At 38.7% G+C, this 24,535-nt stretch overlaps 2 protein-coding genes across 2 annotated transcripts in view; both read left to right on the top strand.

Moving 5' to 3' along the window:
- Positions 1-10,248: 10,248 nt before the first annotated feature.
- Positions 10,249-13,925, top strand: LOC145493026 (uncharacterized). The gene is made up of 2 exons (XM_081472432.1): positions 10,249-11,746; positions 12,418-13,925. The coding sequence occupies exons 1-2, from the start codon at positions 10,249-10,251 to the stop codon at positions 12,786-12,788; spliced, it is 1,869 nt and encodes a 622-aa protein (XP_081328558.1). The 3' UTR covers positions 12,789-13,925.
- Positions 13,926-21,551: 7,626 nt separating this feature from the next.
- LOC145492639 (uncharacterized) overlaps positions 21,552-24,535 on the top strand; it is a 56,799-nt gene continuing 53,815 nt past the window's right edge. Inside the window, exon 1 of the mRNA XM_081472060.1 lies at positions 21,552-21,582. The gene's annotated coding sequence lies outside the window, so the exon portion shown is untranslated. The remainder of the gene's footprint in view (positions 21,583-24,535) is intronic.

The raw sequence follows: 24,535 nt of genomic DNA, 5'->3' as shown, positions 1-24,535 counted from the left end.
GAGAGAGAGAGAGAGAGAGGCAAAAACGAAGCGGATGTCGTTGACGCTAACGTTGTGATTTGTCTTTCAGGGACGCATCTTCAAACAACATTCAAGACCTAACCGCGGATATGTTTTCCATTCATTCAGATTTAGCCACTCTGTACGTCTATACAAATTATCTGTTATTGAATCATCACTTATATAACAATATACATGAAAAAAGTACTCGATTCAGATTGGCTGAGAGCAGTGCAAAAAGCTTTTTGAAAAAACTTACTCGTGTAAAATAATTCCAAATTGTACTCAAAACCGTAGGATTACCTGTACTAACTAACGGTTAGTCTATTGAAAAACTAAATCTGAAAATTCTAACGACAATAAATGAGCGTCAGTCAAAACTCTACATGGCGTGAATAATATTCCATGTTTATTCCATTCAGTTTTATAATGTGATCATCGGCGTAGTTTTCATTTTTACCTAACTCAAATGAACTGTTGCGCTCCGAATTTAAAATAGTTACCTTTTCTGTTGGGTTCAGTTTTTATCAACAGATTTATGTTCAGCTCCCCAACCTGTCTTGGTTGTGTAATTTATTCTGCATATATTAACTCTTTGGCTGTTTTTTTTTTTCAGGTACCTGTCTTCAAACAACATACAAAACTTACCTGCCAAGTTATTTTTTAACAATGCTAAACTAAGTCGCTTGTACGTTTACCTGAGAAATTGTAATAATAATCCTTAAGTTGAAAGGAACAATGATTTGAAAGCCTGTTCTTGAAACATGCAGGTAGAGCCTTCTCCAGGTCTCTTCAGTCTTCTTTTGCTACTCTTTCTAAGATGGAAGACCAACTTGTACCATCACTACTTCTAATTCTCATAAACTAAAATATACACGTATTATATCTTTAGAGATCTTTCCTATAACAGAATTAACACCTTACCGAAGAACTTGTTCTGTTGTACGTGGAGGTTAAGATATCTGTAAGTATCGCAAATTAGAGTGACTTGTAGAACAAAGTTTGTTAACCCTTGGACGTACAAGCTAACTCGTGCCCCAACGTTGTACAAGGAGGAGGGTTGATGGAATACCCCCTTGTGTTTTCGTCCTGTTAAGGCACAGCGAAATAAATTTACATTGATTAGATAGCCCTGAGCTTCCTCTACAAGTTGATACCATTTTTTGTTGGTAATGACGTCATATGACGTCATTTGATCCGCCATCTTGGATTTTACTATTTTCTTAAAAATTCAGGAAATAACTGAAATTAATTTAAAATCAAGTCAGAATGCTTATGAAATGTACAAATTCGTAAATTTCTGCAATTTGATGAAGAAAACTGGAAAAAACTACAGAATGATGTCAAAAAATTGATTTTTGGCTAAACCTACATAAAACTTGCGGTTGCCATGGCAAAGTCAAAATGACAGACACACAGTTGACATATCAAAATTTGTGCGGAAGATGGGTGAACAGCTACTGAAAGTTTCAGCCCCTTATAGTAAACCGTCTTTTCAAAAATTTGAAAAAACCTTATGGGGTGGAGGTGGCACCCCCCCTGCACTTCCGAGGGTTAAGTTAGTCGTTAAGTAATTTATTTTTTCACCGAAACGACTTGCCTGAAAATCAAGACTTACCTAAATTAGCTTAAATTGCATAACATAACAGACGATTCTCAAACTAGTCACAATATATCATTTTGAGCTGCAAGTACTTAAAGCTAAGGCCGCGAGTGTCTTTGAGTGTTGCTAGAGCAATTTTCAATGAAGTGTCATAAAACCAAAACCAAAAGTAATCAGTCTGGCCAATCACAAAGGGCATCCACAATCCAGTGAACCAATCAAAACGTAACTCGAAGCAAATACTTGTAGCTGACAAGAAACGTGGGAAAAGATGTGTCACCGAGTCATGGTTTTGGTTTAACTTGTAATTGGTTAAACCAATCACTATTCGTAGAAACGTAAAGCCAACACAAATGCGAATCGCTATCGAAACTCGCATGAAAACTTCTCTATGGTTTCGTGCGATGTCTAGCTTGCCATAACTTGCTCATAAACGGGCGATGGCCGTATTATCATGCTTTCTAGGCCATCAAGATAGAGCATTTTCGATTAATTCTTGGAAATCACATCAAGACAAAATAATTAAGATACGCATGGTGTGACCCGCCCAAATGGCAGATGTCAGGCCCAGTTGCAGCTCTAGATCTCCTGGGTAAATCATGTAGTAATATGATAAGTAACAGTGTAGCAGTAGTACTATTGTTAAGTAACCAGTTTTAAATCTTGGTTGCTAGATTTTTGCGGAATAACATCATAACCTCCATATCGAACGAAACGTTTGCCATCCTGACCAATCTTAGATACCTGTGAGTTTTTGTGAATGTGTGGATTAGCTTTTTCTTTTTGTTACCAACAATGCAATAAACTTTACCTCCTTAATTTAATTTTCCCTTTAAATTTAGATTTCTGAGCGCCAACCAACTTGAGATAATTCCACATCGAGCATTCTTTAATCTAGAGGAGCTTGCAGTAATGTAAGTTGAGGAGGCGACGTGGTCTGGTGACTATTAGGCTGGTGAAAGTGACATTCGGAGATCCCGGGTTTCAATCCCCCTTCAAACGCAAATATATGATTTGTAAATAGCAACTGGCAAGCCTATGCCAGTTGAGATTCTATCTGTTACAAATGAAAGGCGCCAAACTTTTGCTAGCATAGAAGCTGCGCAACTACTGATTGATTTTTTTTTTAAACTTCCAAAAATATTAAATGGTGGCTTGCATCTCCAACGATAGTCCAAAAAGTATAATTTCTTAGATGATCCTAAATTTTTTTCACCCAACAAAAGGGGTAAACGGGAAAATATTTAGGAATAAACTTATTATAGAGAGACGAGTGTTTTACTGAACATGAATACCCCACCCGTAAAATCCATACGAAACTACCTCTGGGATCCGAATGGTGTATTTTCCATGTCCTTACTAGTAAAGATATTCATGATGTCACTTCCCGCTTTTCACTGTTGTTTGTGCAAACAGTCAGTTTGTCGGGCTATATAACAATAATAATAATAAAAAAATTACACGGTGGCTTAAGGTTATAAATTTTACTTTCTCTTGTTAAAAACAATATGCTACTCACTCCTGTGCTCGTTCGCACAATATTGGTTTTACCACTCGAAATAAAATTCATATCTTCGCACCGCCGTGTAATATCATCTTCCCACGATATCTTTAACATAAACTGTTTTTTATCACTTTTTTTGAAATATTTGCCCATTCGAAACCGTATAAACGATGTCAAAATGTTTCTTTTTCTGGAGAGATTTCCAAAAATGAAACCTCGTTGTTTAGACAACCATATACAGTATACATACGGTCTTGATGTACATGCGGTTGTTTCTTCCTCTGTTCATCGGAAAGCGTTGTGTTATTCCAATGAAGGAAGGAGGTTTTGGTCTTCTGGCAAAGTCCACTATCAAATGACAAATTTTGATGTTAGTGTCTTGCAAGAGGTCTTAGAGATTGGAACAAATGGCTAGATAATCATCTGTCTGTTTTCTTTGTTACAAGAATGCTTTCAGACAACCCAATAAAGACAATTGAACGGGAGGCATTTATGATTTACGGTGGCGGCAGTTTAAATATGTAAGTTAGGATTTTATTTAAAAATAAAATAGATCATTAGATCTTTGTCTTTTGCCAGCAATCCGAAACAACCCTATAAAGACATTCATGTACCGTGAATGGGATTTCATATTTTGGCATTCATTTTGCCTCAATAATTGTACTATTCATGGGGAATGGTAACGTGAGTTTGCATGAGAAATAGATTTCGTCTTAGCATTGATAATTCGGTTTCAACCACCCTCGATAAATTTGTATCAGGCTTATCAGTAAATGACTTACTTCCATGATTGCTCATTGCTTTTCACTTTTTCCCTATGGAAAGTTTATTTTTTTCTCTGACAGATATTTGCTACGGACGAAGCTGAAGATATTGAGCGTCGATTCCTTCACAGGCCTTCGTGGTCTAGATTCTAGACTGTAATGTATCCCATTCATGAGAAACTGATTCAAACAGCAATGATATATATACCAACTGTCTTTCCTCCTAAAGAAAAAACCGGATAGAATAAACTAGTTTTTGTGACGCTATGGCATGTTGTAACACTACAACTATATACTTCTTGCAAACCAAAAAAAAAGCAACAATTACCAGTTGTTTTACCTTTTGCATAATCTCGTTCCCAGATCTCTTGTGGACGAAGCCGAAGGCGAGATCTGGCCAAGTAGGAAAATTTCTTTTTCTTGATTGGCTGCTCAGTTTGATTCCTGTCCAATCCCTTCTTTGAACATTTACACGGTTTTCCGCGACAAACTTGAATGGGTCAATGTTACAAATATGGCGCCGTCAGGGGAATTTGCAACATTTGACAAAAACTTGTGCCGTCTTTACGGCAACACAACAAATACCAACCAGAGGTTCACGATTTTTTCGGATTACAAAAAAACCCGTAAAATTACAGCGCTTGATAAGCGATTTTGCAAAAGTGAGAGTACAGGAGGACGATTGTTTTCCTAAGCACCTGTGCAGGAACTGTTACCGAACACTGTTAAATCTGCGAGACAAGCTGCTTCCATTTCAAACGAGATGTGCCACAACGCTGATAAATCTTGGGAAAGGAGGAGAGAAAGTCAAGCGGACTCGGAGCTCACCAAAATCAAGCCCTTTTACCTCGCCTTGTTACGCGCAAAGGCAAAAAGAGAGTCGCATTAACACGCAAAATTAGTCCGGGAAAGCGTTATTCCATGATGAAAAAGAAAAGTCAAGTTCCCCTTCAACTGCAAGTTGCAAAATCGGGCCGGTTAAGAAAGAAGCAAACTGCGCTTTTTGCGTTGATCAGAGTTATTTGAGTTTTCAAGTAGCAGAAATATCAGCCCCGCGATCAATGGTGGAACTGAAACAACCCCGCAGCTTTCTTCAAACTCACGTTTTAGTCTGGAAACTTCCGCGATTGGTGAAAAAGAAAAGTAGATAAGAAAAGACGAGAGGAGGAGAGATTTGGAAGTAATTTACAATTCGGGATTGAACAATCCAGAGGTAAGTTGTACGGATTTCCTTTCTTTCGCGCGATCCATGTGTTTGTTCGAGGGCATGAAAATTTGACGAATATCTGGCGAACGCAGTGCGGAAAACAATTAAAAAAAAAACATTTGCTCGAGCTTATCCTGTTAAAAGAGTTTCCAATAGATTATTTAGGCCGTTAGATATGTAAAAAATGTCAGAAACTGTCCATGGAACTTCGTGAATTCCGCGTAAATTGCCAAAGACTTTTGTTATGTTCAGCTCACGTAATTTCATCTTGCATGTCTCCCTCCGGCGAACTCACTCATAAAGCTGTGTGAACATTGCTTTTTTTATGCGAGAAATACAAGAGAAGTGCTTCTGGAGTATTATTTTTGGAACTGGTCGATATTTACTTTGCTATAACCAAGATAACTGTAGAAATATTGATTTTCGTAAGTGTGCTGTTTCCTAAGAGGTCCGCATGGTGTTTACGTTTCGCTTTGATTTTTTTCAGTTGAAAAGAGGCAAGTAACAAACTTGTTGAGACAATCAACGTCAAACTACTCAATGTGGCTGTTTCGTTGAGGCTACCAAGTGTAATCGCTTCATCTGTTTGGCTCATTCTAGAAGTGAGGAACTACCTGAAGCGATTACACTTGGAAGAAATCCTTGAAGAATGCGAGAATGCAGAAAAATACACACGGGGTCATCTACCATCTGTACTACGAGATAAGTCCTTCGGGACTATGAGAGACTTCAGCTGGGAGATAATACTTACAGAAGCCAAAGGGAGCCCAACTCTTTTGGACGTAATAACAGCCGTTTGCTGTAGGAGGGAGGGGCAAAATGTCCAAAGGAGGGGAGTAAAGCAGATTCCTCCAATTGGATCAATTTATTCTATGTTACTGAATCAGTACAACAGGGAACTGAATCTTGTTCAACATATCAATACAGTACTACTCGCTAGTGGTCAGGCTGAAACAAAAGTGTGCTTTCAATTGAGCATAATGCATGTATCACTTACTTCCCCCAGGGGATTATAAAGAGAGTGAAGGCATCATTATGATTTACTTCAGGAGAGAATGAGTGAAATTCGTCTGGTTTATAATTTTCTCCATAATTATTTTTCATGTAACCTCAACTTCCAGTTTTCATAAATTCGAATTCCCCTAAGTCTTTAATTGTCCCTCTTGCCAATACCTTTACCTTTTACCAAAAACCAACATTTTGAGTCCTATTAGATGTGAGTAAATATACAAAATCCATCTTAACAATAGATCATTTATTTGGTGCACGTCATGTTCAAAACATCCTGACATTATGATGAAATGAGGAAACAAGATTACTTTTGGCAGGTGTTCTGCAAAAATTTGTTCATTGTTGTAATTAGAAGACACACTGAAATAATTTGCATGCTTAAAACTGTGTTTTCTATAAGTTTCTGCAACAGACAACTGCAACAAGTATCTGTTGATATATTGATCATGAAGAAAGGTAATATATATTCTGGAAAACACAAGAAATAGGAGATTTTTCTTTTCTTCCTGGAAGTAGTTTTTGTGGCAAAATGTTCCTAGATTTACATAAGTAGTTCACAGCCTGTGATTGTTTAACAATCAAACTGAAATTATTTTTTAGAGTATATTGCAGCAATGTGATATGTATTACTTGTAGAAAGCAATCATGGTTATGTGTTTGACGCCACCTTAGGACAATATACCTGTACATGTAGCCCTAATATGTATTAAATCACATATTGTCCACATCGAGATCAAAACACTAAAACTGAAACAAAAAGTCACAGTCTATACTTTTTCTCTATTAATTCAATACAATAAAATTGACAACTGCTTTAACATCTTTACATATTGAGTATTTCAGACCAGAGAGAGGCGAGGTGCAACAAAAGTTTCATCCTCATCATTTTATTTAGTAATGCAGGTTACAAAGATTAGCAGCCAGTGAGGCTGATGTGGACCTTCAATTAACTAATAAAATGTGAAATAATGAACAAAATAATTTATAAAATTTCTACATAACACAAAATGACTGAATGGCAATTACTAACGAGTCCACGATGCAGTGAGCTTCGTCAGCCACAACACAGACTACCTTTTTTTGATAAACATCAGATAACAACATTTCTCTGTATTTCTTACTACTGATAAGTACTTCCGGATGGGCAAACACGATGCTAACACGTCCGCACAACACATTTTCCACATAATCACCTTGGACTTCGATCCCTGTCTCTTTGTCCGCTTCAGAACATTTAGCCGGATAATTGCTGCTAACTGTCCTTGCTTCTTAATTTTCTCAACTTGGTCCATCATCAAAGCGGTCAATGGTGACACAATAATTACAATCGAGCATTACTTTCCACCATACCAAAAAAGTTAAACATACTCGGCAGAAGTTGATATATTAAAGACTTGCCATATCCTGTTGGCAGGACGGCTAGCACATCTCTCTTTTACTGCACCACTGCTCTCAAAGCCTCTAGCTGTTTAGTTTCTTAACTTTAAATCAGGCGTTCCGCGTTCAGTTAAGGAAAACTTCAATGCGCGGTCAAATTCAATGTTTGACATGTCCGCCATGTCCATGGGCAACGTCCACAGCGACGAGCAAGGATGCTGCTAACAATATTTGCTAGCTAACTTTAACCCGCAAAACAAACTCTAATTCTCTGCCTGGCCCTAAGCTAACATAAAAATACTGCAACGTTGCTTAACCTATAAATTCTACGCGCCTGAGTCAGTCTTCTGAGTCTTTCTGTTCCACCATTTTGGGAATTTATTTTGGGCATGCGCTCTTGCCTCGCCTGTCACATTCCTGACAGCCGATCACGTGGTGCAAATCGGATTTGGCCAGATCTCGCCTTCGGCTTCGTCCACAAGAGATCTGGGAACGAGATTACCTTTTGCATTGATTGAGTTAAAAGGGGAATCGCACTGACTGCGAATCACTGCATGGACTGGCTGAAAATTCCATATCGCCTCTGGGTTCTAGTGAAGATAATTAATAAAAATCGTTTTAAAAGTGAATATATACTCAGATTATGCGATGCTTTTAAACTTTTTTTGTCAGGGTGATAAAGAATAGAACAGCTGGAACACTGAAATATCGCTCCCTAGGCCAGAACTGCACAATTTATCTGTACGTCTTTCTTTTTAGACAGGAACAAGTAGATTGTTTATATTACAAAGCAACAGATTTCTTTTAAATCGACACAGATATAAACCTTAATAGCGGTTACATTGGGATGTTACCGCTTGATCAAGCATTTTGGGTTTAAAGAGCACTAATGAATTTTACCATCGAAAATGGTTTCCCTTTTCGTTTACATAGCCAAGAGCTTTAGTATTCGCCATTCCAGGCAACGGTGTTGCACGACTTGGTACATTTTGCTTTTCCAAATGGCTGATATTTGCATGCAATATTCTTCTTAGGCAATTTATATATGTCACAAATTTCTGGGGATATGATAGTCCAGGAAACTATGGCTGAAAAGATATGGGAGATAGGAGAAATGACGACATTATTTACTGACATTGACATTCTTTCACAATGACGCAATGTTCTTAGCACCAGCTCCATGAATATCGCCACATGCAAAATACAAAGAGATGCTACCTGTTAAATCTAGTTTTAAGTTACTATGGAAACCTCGGTGAAAGTTGCCCAGAAACATTTTTCATCGATTTAAGTCAATGTTAATTGTTATATTTCGATATGATTTCTCCCAGGAATCCTCTCAATTCTGATACGGAAGTTATCAAAGTCTATTCTCCACTTTCGAGGGAAAGTAGAGCTTTTATTTCCGCTATCATGGCTTCAGGATTCACTAGGATACCTAACAACTTTACGGATGACATTTATCATTCCTTTTTACCATGTCCAGTTGGAACGTTCTCAAACACGACATCTAAAGGAAAGGATGGATGCACGCCGTGTTCTCCAGGTTACTGTTACTCTTCAGTTAACTTGCATGCATGACTAGGATTATCTAGAGCTTGTCTTCAGAGTTTTATGGGAGTAGAATGAGCCCATAGTGAGTGCAGACCGGAGTAAGACCCAGTCAGGTTAATAGGTAGAGCTCGAGGCCTGGATAAGATTTCCAGAGTCCAAATTGCGTACCTCCAATATACATACGGACGAAGGATTATTGGAATACATCCTAACTCTTCAGCCAAGACCGCGAGTACAAAACCTCCATAATGAGTGCCTTAATTATGTATGCTTTATCTTGCACTTTAGTTCAGGATACACTGCAAATCTTTTACAGGTGGATTTTATTCTGACAATCTCGGCCACGTGGCTGAAAACTGCAAGAAGTGTCCAAATGGTTCATTTGTTGCCTATGACAAAGCACCAGGAACACGAGCGCAAGATTGCAAGTCTTGTCCCCATGGTATACAATATTTTTTTTGTTATAATTTACTGTCGGCGCGCTCTTGTGGTATTTGTTTATGTACGAGAACGTTCGTTTAACTTTATCGAAGATTAAGAGTATCTTTTTTGTAGGATAATTTATTTAGCGGATTCCTCATTTTGAGGCGCGTAAAGCTACATCCCCCTCATCTGGGTGGAAAACAGGAGCGCAGCCAAGATTTTTCAAAGGGGGGTGGGGGGGGGGGGGCGGGGTTATACCTGGTCAAAGTGAGGGTACTCACCAGATTGTCATGTCGTTTTTGCAACCTACTGTAGGTTGTTTGCTTGAAAAAGGCTTACAAAGAGGGACCACGGGCACCCTAGTATCCCCCCTAGCTGCGTCTCTGGTGGAAACCACGTTGCTGATGTTGTCGTGTACAATTTGTAAGGCGATAATAGGTGCGCCACATGCGTTAAACTCGTTCGAAGTCATTTTTTAAAGATAAAAAGCTTTCTTATGTAAGCAAATAAAAAGCCTTGACCGTGCTTTGCTCTGTTATAAAGTACTTCAGGAGTGACCAGAGCAATCAAGACTCGTGTTTCCATCTACACTTTTTTCGTGCTCTTCTCTCTTCCTTACGTGGAAGAAAGAACAAAAAGGTCAAGCCTTTTTTGTGTCTGACATGGTATATTTATTTGTCTATAAAATGCAGTTTTCTTCCCTGAAACTCTTATTGCTCGTCTTGTCTCTCCCACAGGAACAGATACTGATTTCTTTGCTGGATATCGTGGTTGCAGATGTTTGGCAGGATTTTATCGAAAACATATGTTCGACAAATGTGAAAAATGTGGCTCAGGTGGACTGAAATGCCAAGATGATTATGCGTCTTTAAAGTCTGGTTACTGGTGGGAATGGCGTAATACGACGCACAAAGATCGTTACAAAGAATTTATAACAAATCTTTTGGCAACCTTACCAGCACTAGGTGTTGATGATGTGCAATTTCCTCATCCTATACCTACGCCTTACAGGTGTCCAAGAGAGGAATCCTGTAAAGGCGACTTAGATTCTCCCTGCGACATTGGCTACGAAGGTCCACTCTGTGCTGTTTGTAGTAAAGGACATTATAAGCAATTACAAACCTGCAAAAAATGTCCATCAAAGAGGTGGATACTGGGACAGTTATCCATCGTCGTGGCCATTTTAATGATTATTGTGGTAGGCTTGGCGTGGTCAGCGAGCAAAAGAAAAGATACGAAGGACAAAGGGCGCACTCTAATAGACATGTTCTTTTCTAAACTTAAGATTGTAATTGGATTTTATCAGGTCACTTACGGTTTGTTGGAAGCGTTCTCCTACATTAAGTGGCCAGATTCCATGGAAGTTATCGCCCAATATTCCGAAATACTCCAAATGAATGTACTTCAGATAGCACCTATTGACTGCTTAATTTCGGGATTTCGAGTGAATGCGTTTGGCAGCATGTTTGCAATGATGGCCATAAATGCTCTTGTCATTGGTGTTTCAGGCGCCGCGTACGGAGTGCGTAAAGTCATCATCTTAAGAAACAGCGACATTGGCGAGGAAGAAAAGTCAAGTAGACTCTCCCAGACCAAAGAGCTTGTGTACAGGAATCTGTTTTTCATTTTGTACGTTACGTATCTCAGCACTTGTACAAAAACAGCCAATGTCCTCCCATTTGCTTGTCGGAAACTTTGCCGCGATGAGAAAGAGGAACTTTGTTTCAAATACCTGAAAGCAGATTACAGCGTACGATGCCAAGGTCCACAGTACGACAACTTACTTATCTTGGGATACATCTCCACCGCCTACATCATTATCCTTCCAGCTGCTTCATTCATTGCCCTTTGGAGAGAACGAAGAATGATAATGGCTACAGGACGCGACAAGAAATCGCAGAATCCAAACGCTAGCGCGGAAATGATCGCAGGATTACGCTTCCTTTTTGAAAACTACAAACCTCGTTCTTGGTTTTGGGAACTGGTCGAAATGTGTCGAAAACTAATCCTCACATCGGGTCTCATTCTAGTGGGGCAAGAGAGCAGGTCCTACATTGGTCTGGCATGGGTAATCGCTGGGATGTACGGAATGCTATTTGCTTTTATCAGTCCCATACGAGACGTAGTCGAGAACCGATTGATGGTAGTTTCACTGTCTGTTACTATCGTCAACTTGGGCGTCGGAGCTGTCAGCAGAATACCCGCCGAGAATCTCCCAGGCTCGACAGATGCTTACACAGACACGGCCCTGTTCAAGGCATTAGTGCTTGGAGCAAATACTTTGGTGATCGGTTTAGTTGCTGGTAAGATGATACGTTAAAATAGATCCTTGCTCTACAGTTGTTGTTAAGTGATAATAAGGGCCTGGCTTTGATTTGGATTAACTAGAACAAGTGAAATGAAAAGTTTTTGAAACTGGCGTGACTCTTGCGCACTTCTGCAGCAGTGAGACAGTAATTTGGTCGAGTACATCGTGCATGATCCATTTTGCTTCCCAAAGTTACAGTCCAGTCTTTCCAGATGTTGAAATATTTTTGATTGATAACTTTGTTTCAGGGCCTCTATGGATACCAGCCTTCGAGCTGAGTGGGCCACCCTGTGGAAATAAAGACTAACTTCACTTTCCCTTTGTTCACCAAAAACCCCTTTATCACTACGATAGAAAGGCGTCCAATTGAACCCTTAGGTTAGAGCTTGTATCTAGGAAGGGTATACTTCTCTCTCCTAAATTTAAAATCGCCGAAACTTGGGATGTAAATCAAAAAGTCTCATCCAAAAATTACTGAAAAAAGCTAATTTCCACCTAGTTTTTATAAAATGTGGCTAAAAACTGACTTCTCTTTGGCCGTTAGAGGGTCTCTTAACGTAGGTTGTTAGATTTTAAAAAAATGTATTTTGTCTTAATACTATTTTACTGCAATTGGGGCGATCTTCTTCAAAGGCAAACTGTTCTTGATTTCTTGTCCACTCACAGTTCAGTATGTGGTGCACCTTTACCAGTACTTCAAGGAATGGCGCAGGAATCCTCGTTGGTCCATTTCTTGTTGCCTAGAGGTGCTTCTGCCCCTCACTGACATGCAGGGAGATGTTAGCGCTTTGGCTGAGACTGATGTTCTTGACAAACAGCTGCAATCAGGGCAACTTGAGATGCCCACTATTTTCGCTCTCGTAAGAGAAAGTGACCCTGATTACGTCCCGCACGAGGAAGGTGGCCAAGGTGGTAATAATACAACTGCAGTGCAGAATGGGTATTACAGCGATGCCGTTTGTAGCAACAAAACTTGTCATCAAGAGACACAAACAAATCTGTTTACACTTTTCACCGCAGATAGTAGGGTGCATTAGCCAAAACTGGAGATATGGCAAATTTTGGGTTTTCATTCATCATAAAGTTCTGCTATGCATGTAGCATAATATGTACCTTATTTATAAGCTGAGTACATTAATATATGAAATGTTTCCAATTTATATTGTTGGTAATTAAGGGGTTCGAAAGAAAGTGTCACAGTGATAACAGTAGGAGATTCGGTGCCATCGTTCGGGTTATGGACAGGAAACTTCTCTCCGTAGTGCGGATCATATCGTGCACTCGAACTGAACTTACTATACAGTTAAATGATGAAAGACAGCGAAATGATGAAATTAAGTTTGCTCTCACGGTGAACGGTGTGTAAAATGTATATTTTGTGTCCCCAATTAGTAGAGGTTTTTTTTCCCCATCGGCTAGATGTAAAGGTACGTTAATAAAGTTTCTGTATGTAAGTTTATGTAGTCCTCAGTTGGAATGTGAGACTCACCCCGATGACAAAAACTGTCTGCAGAGTGGCATTCAAAGTTCATTTTAAAAGATGTAGATATTTTTCCAAATCTTGACCTCTATTTTTCATTACCTTCGATGTATTTTACAATTTCTGAGTTATGCAGTATTTGTTCCAGAAAACACCTCGCCACTACGGGAGAGCCGTGGGGATAGAGATCTATTTCAATGAGCTATTGAAGAATGTCAAAGCAGGGAATTAAACCCCGAAGCAAATTACAGAATCAAGGTTATGAAGCTTTAAAAACGTATAGGTGCTATGAAATTGAATGCAGAAAGAATTTGCATCAATAAGGGTTCAGTCATAATAGTTATCTTTGTCTGTTTCCAATACTGTGGCCTATCTTAACAAGTGTGTCATCATATATACTCCCTTCATCATAGCAGTGTTGGTGAACCACGTCACGATGCCCGTTCTCAGCAATCATTTGTAAAACCCTAGCATTTGAACTACAGGCTTAGTAAATCTCTCGTTTAATGATGAGCTTACTGGCGTTGTTTGAACATATTTTGATGTTCTCTCGCTACCTTCCGCTTGATGCAGTTCAAGTTGATTTTAACCAGGTGTTTTACGAAGTTACTGTATGGTGTTTCGTGTCTCTTTGGTATTGTCGTGGTCGAAAGATTTAAAAATTCTTGCAAGCTGGTAAGGACGGATGGAGAAATCCCGCTGTCTCCATAGAACTTATTTCCGTGTCAAGCCATTAATTTCTGTATTCCTGTCAAGTAACACATTTCTGTTATAACTGACATCAGATCACTTACTGAGAGATATACACTTGTCAGCTTGTTGGCCTTTGAGCTCCTCAGGCAAATACAAACCTCAGTGGGAGAGATTTCCTTGAATTGGTTCGCTCGTTTAATAATGCATCATCTGATAGTGTAATAGGTGCCATTCTATTTTAGATGTATCTTTTCTCATGACTTCCAGATGCGTCCTCCCGCTGATGAATTTACAACAAAAATACAGTAGAGTTTTGGAAAACGACTGCCCGGATGTGCTATGGACATCCCGAAGCCAAGTAGTAACTCCCTTAATTTTGCGGCCAACACCTTAGCAACAACACCTATTCTCTTTTAGTCCAATTCAAAGTTAGCTTCTCGGCGAAATAATTAGCTATTTATAACGATTTTCTTTTCGCTAACCACAGCTGCTTCTTAATCGATCTTGATTTGATATTTTACATACATGCCTGGCTACAAACTACTGAGTACGTTGACTGAGAAACACCCAATAAGAAACTTTAGATGTTATGTAATTTTCTTCTGGTGAGCAGGAAAACGTTTTGAGACTGACGATCTTCATGCCAGTTCAGTTGCGATTTTAGAATGTTATAAAACAAGCCGGATGATTTGTCATGTTCAGTCAAAACTTTTGATTGGTTGGAGGTCAACCGGGTGAATAGACTTCACGTTACGTCTTAAAAATACTTGTCATTTTGACTTGATTGTTTTTATGGCTTGTAGCCCAAACAAGCGTTGTCTTTGACGCATTGATGCTGGTTGCTGTTAGAAGGTATGCCTTTCAATAACGGATTTTTGATTTTAAGATTTTCAAATTGACTAACTTGCCAAAATAAGGCGTGCTTCCTTTATATTGTCGATCTTGCGTGTTTTCCACATGCACATGTCCGTACCTAGACGCCCGCGCTTCTCTGCACGTTTTGAACTGGTACGGTTGCTAAAACAAATGCTTCATAGACGGACAAATTGCGTCGACCTTTAGACCTGTATTGAAAGAAAATTTTTAGTTTTCAAGATTCTGGATTCAAACGTTGTATCAGTACGATGAAAAGCTTTTATTAATAGGATAAAAAGTTGGCATAGAAAGAAAATACCTCCAAACAGGTTTCAAAATTATTAAACATCTCTCTCAGCTCTAACAAAACCTAGCCCCTCTGCATTTGTGAGGCAATGGGCAAAGACATTAATTACGTTTCTAAAGAAATTTTGCCTCCAGCAAGAGAAAAAACAGCCAAAGTCATTTCAAATATATTTGCTGGTATGAAAAAGAGCAGAGCATTGACGATTCAGCGAGAAAAAGAATCTTTTCAAATTGGCTTTAAAACGTTGCAATAAAATTAAAAAAAAAAAAACACTTGAAACCATTTTGGTTTTAAATTAATGAAAACGTTTCGACGTTTACTTGACGTGATTGTCAAGTCCATTGAGTGAATTAAAATGGTACGAATATAAATATAAACTAAAATATTCTAAGAGACACGAAAACAACGAATACAATGATAAATAACTAAAGCGGTACAATAAAATATTTGGACGCAAAGATTCAGGTAAAAAGGGAAATTGAGTCTTTTCATGCACGGTTCAGTTCTTTACTGAATAGTCTCTCAAAAAGCAAACAATCAGGCCTTGATCTAAAATTCATTAAAATAGAGTGTTGATTGTCCTGTACGGAAGACTTCGTTAGTCCATGTTCTGCTATGTTCCTGCCGATTGCTGATTATTTGGTGTTTTCTTATGCATTCTTGTAAAGGTCGTGTGTTTTGAATGCTCGACATAATCTGCGTTGCTTACTGGATTACATTTAACTTTATAGACTGCACGTTGATTGTTAACAATAGGTAGCTTCTGTTAATTCGGAGCGAGGACTTCACCAACCTGCTTGCTGTGGAAGACAGGTTTGATGTGGACACCAGTGTGCCTTGTTCGCGATTAGATTCTGCATTTGCCTTTCTACTACATGAATTCTCTGATTACTGATCTTAAACTGGTTCGCGGAAATCTCTTAATTTTGACCCTTTTTCGTAATCGTTTTCTTCAAAATTTCTTTTCTCTTTCAGCAAAAATAGATAATAGAATATATTATAAAGGCTGTAGACATAACCACAGACCGTTGTGAGCAATGTTTGGGATTTTTAGGCATTTATACTAAAATGCTATTTTCTATGTAAGGGATAATTTTCCAGTATAAGGTGGAAGAATTGTTTACATCCTTAAATAAATCAGGTGCTCTGAGCGCGCATGTTTTCATGTTCGCCCGTCACGTCTCCCAAGTTTCCACTGGAGTATATAAAGGAATGCACTGCTTGATATATTCGTCAAGTGTGAGACTAGACTTGGAGGTGCTTCTGAATTCATATTTGGTTTAGTCATGTAACGATCTGCCTTTGAGGCCAGAAACTTCTAAATGGCAGAATACTCTTAATTCGGAGGCATAGGACGTCTTCACGCGGATAAATCCTACTTGAATCAGAAGATCGAAAGCATTACGTCAGGTTCGGTCTCACAAAAAACCCAGCTGAGACTGAATCGCTGAAGTTCGAGGGTAACAAAAACCGCGAAACTGCCAATCTCTTGGGTGCAGCGGACGTCGAGAAAGCCAGCGAAAAGATCGAAGGAACGTTAGCGCAATCGTCAAAAATACTTGCTGACATGTACAAGAGCTTCGGGTCGGTTAGCTGACCATCAGCTCATATTTTAAAAGGCCAAAAGAAGGCAATTTATATACTTCAGGTCTTAGCTATGCTAGGGTGTAGATGGTTATTTATCAGGAATCACCTTTAGTTTTAGGGATTACTTTTGTCAGTTATAGTATTCACAGTCTGAGATTCGGTGTTGCAACTTTTATAGCCGAAAATGTGTGAAAGTCGGGTGCTTTTGATAAATTACTTATGCTCTACGGCTGCTGGAAACGAGAAAGCAAAGAATATCTATTTCAATGACTTTCTATGGGAAGTAGATTACAATTGACGAGTTTTTTCCCATCATTTGTGTCTACATTTAAGAGATATGACGTTCTTTTCCTTCTTTATCCGATTTTAGCTGTATTTGTTTTAAACCAAATTACTTGAATTATATTGCGTGAGAAGGAATTAAAGCATATTCGAGCAAGTGGTCTCAGTCTGCCCGTGTTACAGTTTTTGTTTTCATTATACATCACCGTTCTGGCGAACAAAAATATTTTTCCTTCGTACGAACGAAGTGAGGGGGAAAGAATGTTAAATAACTAACACAAAATAAATATCACAGAAACTAAATAGAAACATACACCAGCTACGCGCGGTACAAGTATGGGGAACTTTTACGATAAAATCAAAATGCTTGCTAAGCCAACTCGAAAGGACACGATACCCGTTCTTACGAATCAGTCGTAACATTCCAGCATTTGAGCCACATAACGTAGTCAATCTCTTGTTGAATGATGAGCTTAGTGGTGTTGTTTGAACAGATTTTGATATTCTTTCGCTACCTTCCGCTTGATGCGGAAGGTAGTGGCTTGTTTGGACAGATTTTGGCGTTGCTTAGTGGCGTTGTTTGGACAGATTTTGATATTCTCTCGCCACCTTCCGCTTGATGCAGCTCAAGTTGATTTTAACAAGATGTTTTACGAAGTTACTGTGTTGTGTTTCATGTTTCTTTGGTATTGTCGTGGTCGATAGATTTAAAATTTTCTGCAAACTGGCAAGGGCGGATGGCGGGATCCCGCTGGCTGTAGAGGATTTGTATTCCTGTCAAGTAATACATTTCTGTTATAACTAACATCAGATCACTTGCTGAGAGATATACACTTGTCAGCTTTTACGACTTTGAGCTCCTCAGGCAAACACAAACTTCAGTGGGAGGGATTTCCTTGAATTGGTTCGCTCGTTTAATGATGCATCATTTGATAGTGTAATAGGTGCCATTCTGTTTTAGATGTATCTTTTCTCATGACTTCCAGATGCGTCCTCCCGCTGATGAATTTACAACAAAAATACGGTAGAGTTTTGGAAAACGACTATCCAACCGCTATTAAGCGCTTGTTATCACCACCTGGATGTGCTATGGACATCCCAAAGCCCAGTAGAAGCTCCCTTAATTTTGCGGCCAACACCTTAGCAAAATATTCTACTTTCACTCCAATTCAAAGTTAGCTTCTCGGCGAAATAATTATCTATTTATAACGATTTTCTTTTACGTAGCCACAGCTGCTTCTTACTCGATCCTCATTTGATATTTTACATACATGACTGGCTACAAACTACTGAGTACGTTGACTGAGAAATACCAAATAAGAAACTTTAGATGTTATGTAGTTGTCTTCTGGTGAACAGGAAAACGTTTTAAGACTGACGATCTTCATGCCAGTTCAACTGCGATTTTAGAATGTTATAAAACAAGCTGGATAATTGGTCATGGTCAGTCAAGGCTTTTGATTGGTTGGAGGTGAACCGGGTGAACTGACTTCACGTTACGTCGTAAAAATACTTGTCATTTTGGCTTGATTGTTTCTTTGGCTTGTAGCCTAAACAAGCGTTGTCTTTGACGCATTGATGCTGGTTCCTCTTAGAAGGTATGTTTTTGCCGATGACGGGGTTTGGGTTTTTGACTAACTTGCTAAAATAAGGTTACAAGTTTGTGTTTGCTTTATATTGTCGTCGATCTTGCGTGTTTTCCACATTTACATGTACGTGCGTGCCGCTTCTCTGCTCGTTTTGAAACGGTACGGTTGCTGAAACAAATACTTTCTAGATGGCAAAATTGCGTCGACCTTTAGAGTTGCATTGAAAGAATTTAATTTCAGTTTTCAGGATTCAAACGTTGTATTAGTAAGATAAAAAGCTTCCATCAGGAAGATAAAAAGCTGAGATAAAAAGAAAATCCTAAGAATCAGGTTTCAAAATTGTTAAACATCTGTCAATTCTGACAAAATCTAGCCCGTCTGCAATCGTAAGGCAATAGGCAAAGACATTAATTACGTTTCTAAAGAATTTTTGTCTCCAGCAAGAGAAATGACAGCAAACTCATTACATATACCTACTGCTATGAAAAAGAGTAGGACGATTCGGCGAGAAAAAGAATCTTTTCAAATTGGCTTTAGAACGTTGCAATAAAATGAAAAAACTTAAACCATTTTGGTTTAAATTCAATGACTACGTTTCGACGTTTGCTTGACGTGATTATCAAGTCCATTGAGTGAAGTAAAATTTTACGAAAATAAATTTACACTAAGGATTCCTAGAAGACATGAACACGAATAAAACAATGCTAAAAATGCTAAAAAACTATATAAAAAAAACAAAACAGTACAATAAAATATTTCCACGCCAAGATTCACGTAAAAAGAGAAATTGAGTCTTTTCAGTGTACAGTTCATTACTGAATAGCATCTCAAAGAGTAAAAAATCAAGCCTCGATTTACATTTCATCAAAATAGAGAATTGATTGTCTTCTACGGCAGACTTCGTTAGTCCATATTCCCATTTGTGCCTGCCCATTGATGGGTATTTGTGTTCGCTGATGCATTGGTGTAAATGTCGTGTTGTACGACCGACATAATCCGCGTCGCACAGATTGCATTTGACTTTATAGACTGCATATTTATTCGTAACTGTAGGGAGCTTCTTCTGATTCGGAGCGAAGACTTTACCAACCTCTTTGCTGTTTAAAACAGGTTTGATGTGGACACCTATGTGCTATGTTCGCGCTGAGATTCTGCATTTCCTTTCGGCTGAATTAGCTGATTGCTGATCTGTAATGGTTTGATTTGCCGAAATCTCGTAGTTTTGATCGTTTATCGTAATCCTTTTCTTCAAAAATTCGTTTTTCTTTCAGTAAAAATAGATAATATAGACTCTAGATATAACCGTAGACCGTTTTAATCAATGTTTGGAATTTTCGGCATGTATTCTGAATAAATCAACCGAGTGTTTCATAACATTTCTGCAAGAAAGCATTTTTCGCGTAAAGGTAGTGATCTGAAGCGCTCCTGATGGCGGTTCGTCTGAATTTTCTTCTTTCTTTCGCCGCGTTTAAGCGCGAAGTTCAGCCGTCTTGCTATTTTCTATGGAAGTGTTAACTTTCTAGTATAGGGTGGAAGAAGTATTAATATTCTCAAAGAAAAGATGTTTCATAAAGGTGCTCTGAGCGTGCTTGTTTTCATGTTCGCCCGTGACGTCTCCCAAGACTACACTGGGGTATATGAAGGAGTGCATTGCTTGATTTGTTTAGCAAGTGTGAGACTATACTCGGAGGTGCTTCCGAATTCTTTTTCGTTTTAGTCACGGTAACGATATGGCCTTAAGTCCAGGAACTTCTAAGAACCAGAATAGTTCGGAGGCATGGGACGTTTTCGAGCGACTCAAATCCTACCATGACCAGAAGATCGAAAGCCTTACGTCAGGTTTGGTCTCACATAGAAACCCAGCGGAACTTAGAAGGTAGGAAGAGCGGCCGAGACTGAAACGCTGAAATTCGAAGCCCGAAAACCACGAAGATGCAGATCTCTTGGGTGCAGGTGACGTTGAGAAAGCCAGTGCGGAGATCGACGAGTTTCTGTCATCGTCAAAACATTACAAAGTTTGCTGACAAGAGCGTCACATTTTAAAACCCAGGGTATAAGAAGGCAATTTATATACTTCAGGCCTTTGAGGACTCAGCTATACCGGGTGTAGATGATTATAAATTACAAGAAATCACTTGTGGCTTTATAGAGATTGATTTGGTCAGTTTTAGAGCTCATAGCCTAAGATCCGGTGGCCAGTACAACTTTTAAAGCCAAAAATCTGGTAAAGTCCGGTGCTTCTACGGCTGCTGAAAATGAGAAAGTGCAAAGAATATCTGTGATAATGATTTTCTAGAAAGTAGGTTACAATTGACTAGTTTTTTCCCACCTTTGGTGTGTGCATGCGAGAGATGTAACTTTTTGCCTTTCCTTATCCGATTTTAGCTTTATTTTTGTAACCAAATTACTTGAATTGTATTGCTCAAATGGAATTAAAGCATCTTCGAGCAAATGCGGGGAGACGCGCGTTTGTTTGTTACGCTACCCCCATTGGCGGGAAGGAGCCATGAAACACGCAAATGTCTCGAAGGAACGATGTCTCTTAGATTGGCCGTGTTCTATCTATTCCCATCAATAAGCTGCCACGTATCCAGCGTGGTTGCCCTGATGACGTAATGAATATCACACCCGACTAGTATGTGGGGAGACGCGGGGTCGGATCCTGTTCGGGACATGAAGTTTTTCTTTTATTTCGGTGACGTGTGTCGAAAGCCGCTTGTAAGTTGTTAAAGTCTTTCAAACATTGAAAAATATATACAAAACAAACAAATTAGCGCAAAACAGACGAAAACAAAAACACCCTGCAAATTGTGTTTGAAACCATTTAGAAATATACTTTTTAGTGTAGCTAAACTTACTATAATAATAGTTTTGAAGCAATATTTTCTACATGATCTTGCCTGCAGGAATGGCCACTTTCCAGTAAAGGTCGATCTTTACTCTCATTATGGACAAGATATACTTCAGCAATATGAAAACTCTTTTCACGCTATTAATGTTTGTGTGGCATGAAAAGGGCAGGACCATCGCCACACAAGGTGAGTCAAGGGAATATTTTCCTCATGAATTGGTTTATAGGACTGTTCTTACTTCCTCGGAGAACTGAATGGAGACACGGTTAAGGATAAGAGTCTGGAAGGAGTGAAAGTAAATTATAAAGCATTGGACGGCACCCATAAAAAAATATAATTCAGGGTTTATTTCTGTGTCTGCTGCATTTATAATGCATGTAGACGCTATGATAAGCTGTAGAACGCGCTACTACTACTTCATATACGACAAGATCTCGAATTCACTCTTCATGTTTGGCTGCAGATTCCATTACGTGCCATGACGCATGAGTATTTTCGGCCTGTACTTCTTTCGGGTGGAAAATTCGCAATTCGTTCCTCAGGGGAATATTCGAACTAATTGGTACCAGAAAAGGAAAAAGGAAACAGCTCGCGACAAACGACCAACCCGGAACCAATCCAATACAAGAAAAAGACAACGTGAAATCCGTCAACAACCGTGTGCTTTCGAAGAAGGAAAACTGCAAAGATCGTCATATGTGACATCTCGTTTTATGTGTATAAGCTGGTTTCGGGATGTTCATTACTTGCTAGGTGATTGATCGTTTTTGTGGGATTATGAACTTATTATTGTATAATCCCATATAGTCATCGTTTATCTTGAAGGTTTGAGGATTTATGAAACCTGATAATTTCTCCCCCAATGTGAGCTAATAGTTAATGAAGATTTTGAAAACTCGCCCAGTGAGAGTTAATAGCTAATGAACGTAGTGATCTTCGCATTTACAAAACGGCAGACAAGGTGATATTTGAAATGAAAACTGCCTTTGCTTCTAGTAAAATCCCGTCTAAACGGCTCAAACAGACCCAGAAACACAGGTAAATAACAGTGCATTTATTTTACATGAATGTAAATGATTATGTCATTGCTGATACTGTGTTCGGGTCTCCTGTGCTTTGGGTGAGCGAGAGGATTTTCATGGATAGTTATCTTAAAACTTTTAAATCAGTATCTGCTTTTAAATTTAACATGAAACGTAAACTGGTGAAGAATTTTATAGATTCTTAAATATTAGTGTAAATAATTTTTTAGGGTCGTTAAAGTAGATTTTTATTGCTGCCAACTTATTTTTATTGTTGTACTTATTTAAATTTAAGTTGTTGTCTTTGAAAAGCCTCTTAGGGGAAAGTCAATAAAGTATGTATGCGTATACGTATGCATGTAATTAAAATTGCCTACAGGCAAAAATTTAAGCTTGTCCTTTGTTTTTAAAGCGGTGATGCGAGGAATAAAATCCCAACTTGCGGTGCTGGGGTGATCTCAAACCCTTCGGTGTGTTATGTTTGTGTTTTTCACGCTATGGTGTTCGGTGAAATAAAGTTATTTGCGGTGCTGTGGTTGCTTGTTTGACCTTTCTCAGACCTAAATTTAGCATCCAAACTTCGTTAATCCATGCTAATTTATGACAAGCATGTACCATTGTTTTTACCAAAATACATATATCTCATTAGATGTTTTGGTGTGTAGTATCGCTGTATATTTTTACGAGTTGTGCCGTAAAAAATATAAAGCGATATTACACACCAAAACATCTAATAAGAGATTTATTATCCAACTGCTGTAGTCAATAAATTTATCAATGAAAGAGGGGGAGTGTGACAGTTTTGCGTGCGCGCGCCGACCTGTACGGTAAACAGGTTTTCTACTGTACAAATAACTGTACAATATCGCTGTATATTTGTACTGTTATTTGGACGGTATTCACTGCAGTTGGATAATAAAGACCAACACTGTCTAATTAATCTTCAATATGCTTCAGCTGCCAATCCGAAGCTGTTTTCTTGATACATAACTTGACAACTGCCTTTACATCTGCCATGAGGAACCCGGAGATAGACCGAATTTATAACTGACTGCGTACCTTTTTTAGCGGATTTTTTTAAGTATCAGCAGTATCAACATGTAGGGAATGAAAAGCGTTGTGATGTGTTTATTTCGTGGAAAATTGCTAACGCCGCCCGAGACAATAGAAAGTTAATCAAGGTAAAAGTTCGATTTACCCTGTGACCAGGCATGGTTTAGGTCGGTAACCAAGGTCGAGATAACAGATATATTCACTTGCGGTCGCATGGTATCTCGCACCTTGCGGTGTCCAGATTGCGTCAATCTCATTCGGTCAAGTTTTCGACAACGTTTGTTTTCATGGCAGAAAAGTAAGCCAAATCCGGACCAGCCACTCGGAAAATATATTCGAACGTACGTCTAGATAGTCTGATAGTCTAACACATATTGTATGTCCATGTTTGCTTGCCAGGCTTGGAATAAGTGAGCATTGTAAGTGTTGATCCTTATTTCTGATGGTGATCTTTTAAGAAATAATGTGTCATGCTTTAATGTGTTCCTGATAGCAAAGAGATAACTTTCTTCAGTTAATCCTAATTTTATCAGGAAATCTTCAAAGCTTATATCTTCACCATATTTCATGCCGTCAAGGACCTATTTAATTTTTTCAGAATTTTCTTTTATTAGTTTACTCTCCTTCTCATCATGATAGGATTCCTCAAGTGGTTTCAGTATAATTGTCCTGGGCATTGGTGGCGATAGAAAGTTAAATCGACATATGTTATTCCCAGATCTCTTGCAAGTTTTGGCATGTCTGTGCATTTGCAAATTGACAAGATTTTCCATTTCACTTGAACCGTTCGGCTTGTGGCAGATGATAAATTAATCAACAAATGCGACAACCTCTTCATTGGAATCTTTTTCATACTGTGGTGCATCCTTTATCCAAAACAATCCATGAATATGTGGGCTTCCTCTTTGCTGAAGTTCTACTCTGTAAAAATAATCAGCTATTTCTCCTATTGGTGCAACACTGCTCTTTAAGAGTCCCTGTCCATAAAAATGGAAAATAACTCGGCAAGGGTCGAAAATTCGATTTCGCTCATATTTTCATGGTAGATAGGCTAGGGCATGACA

Source organism: Orbicella franksi, chromosome 7 (genome assembly GCF_964199315.1).
Source record: "Orbicella franksi chromosome 7, jaOrbFran1.1, whole genome shotgun sequence".
Classification (NCBI taxonomy): domain Eukaryota; kingdom Metazoa; phylum Cnidaria; class Anthozoa; order Scleractinia; family Merulinidae; genus Orbicella; species Orbicella franksi.
Note: the sequence above shows the minus strand (reverse complement) of the source record. Positions and strands in the feature narration are given on the sequence as shown.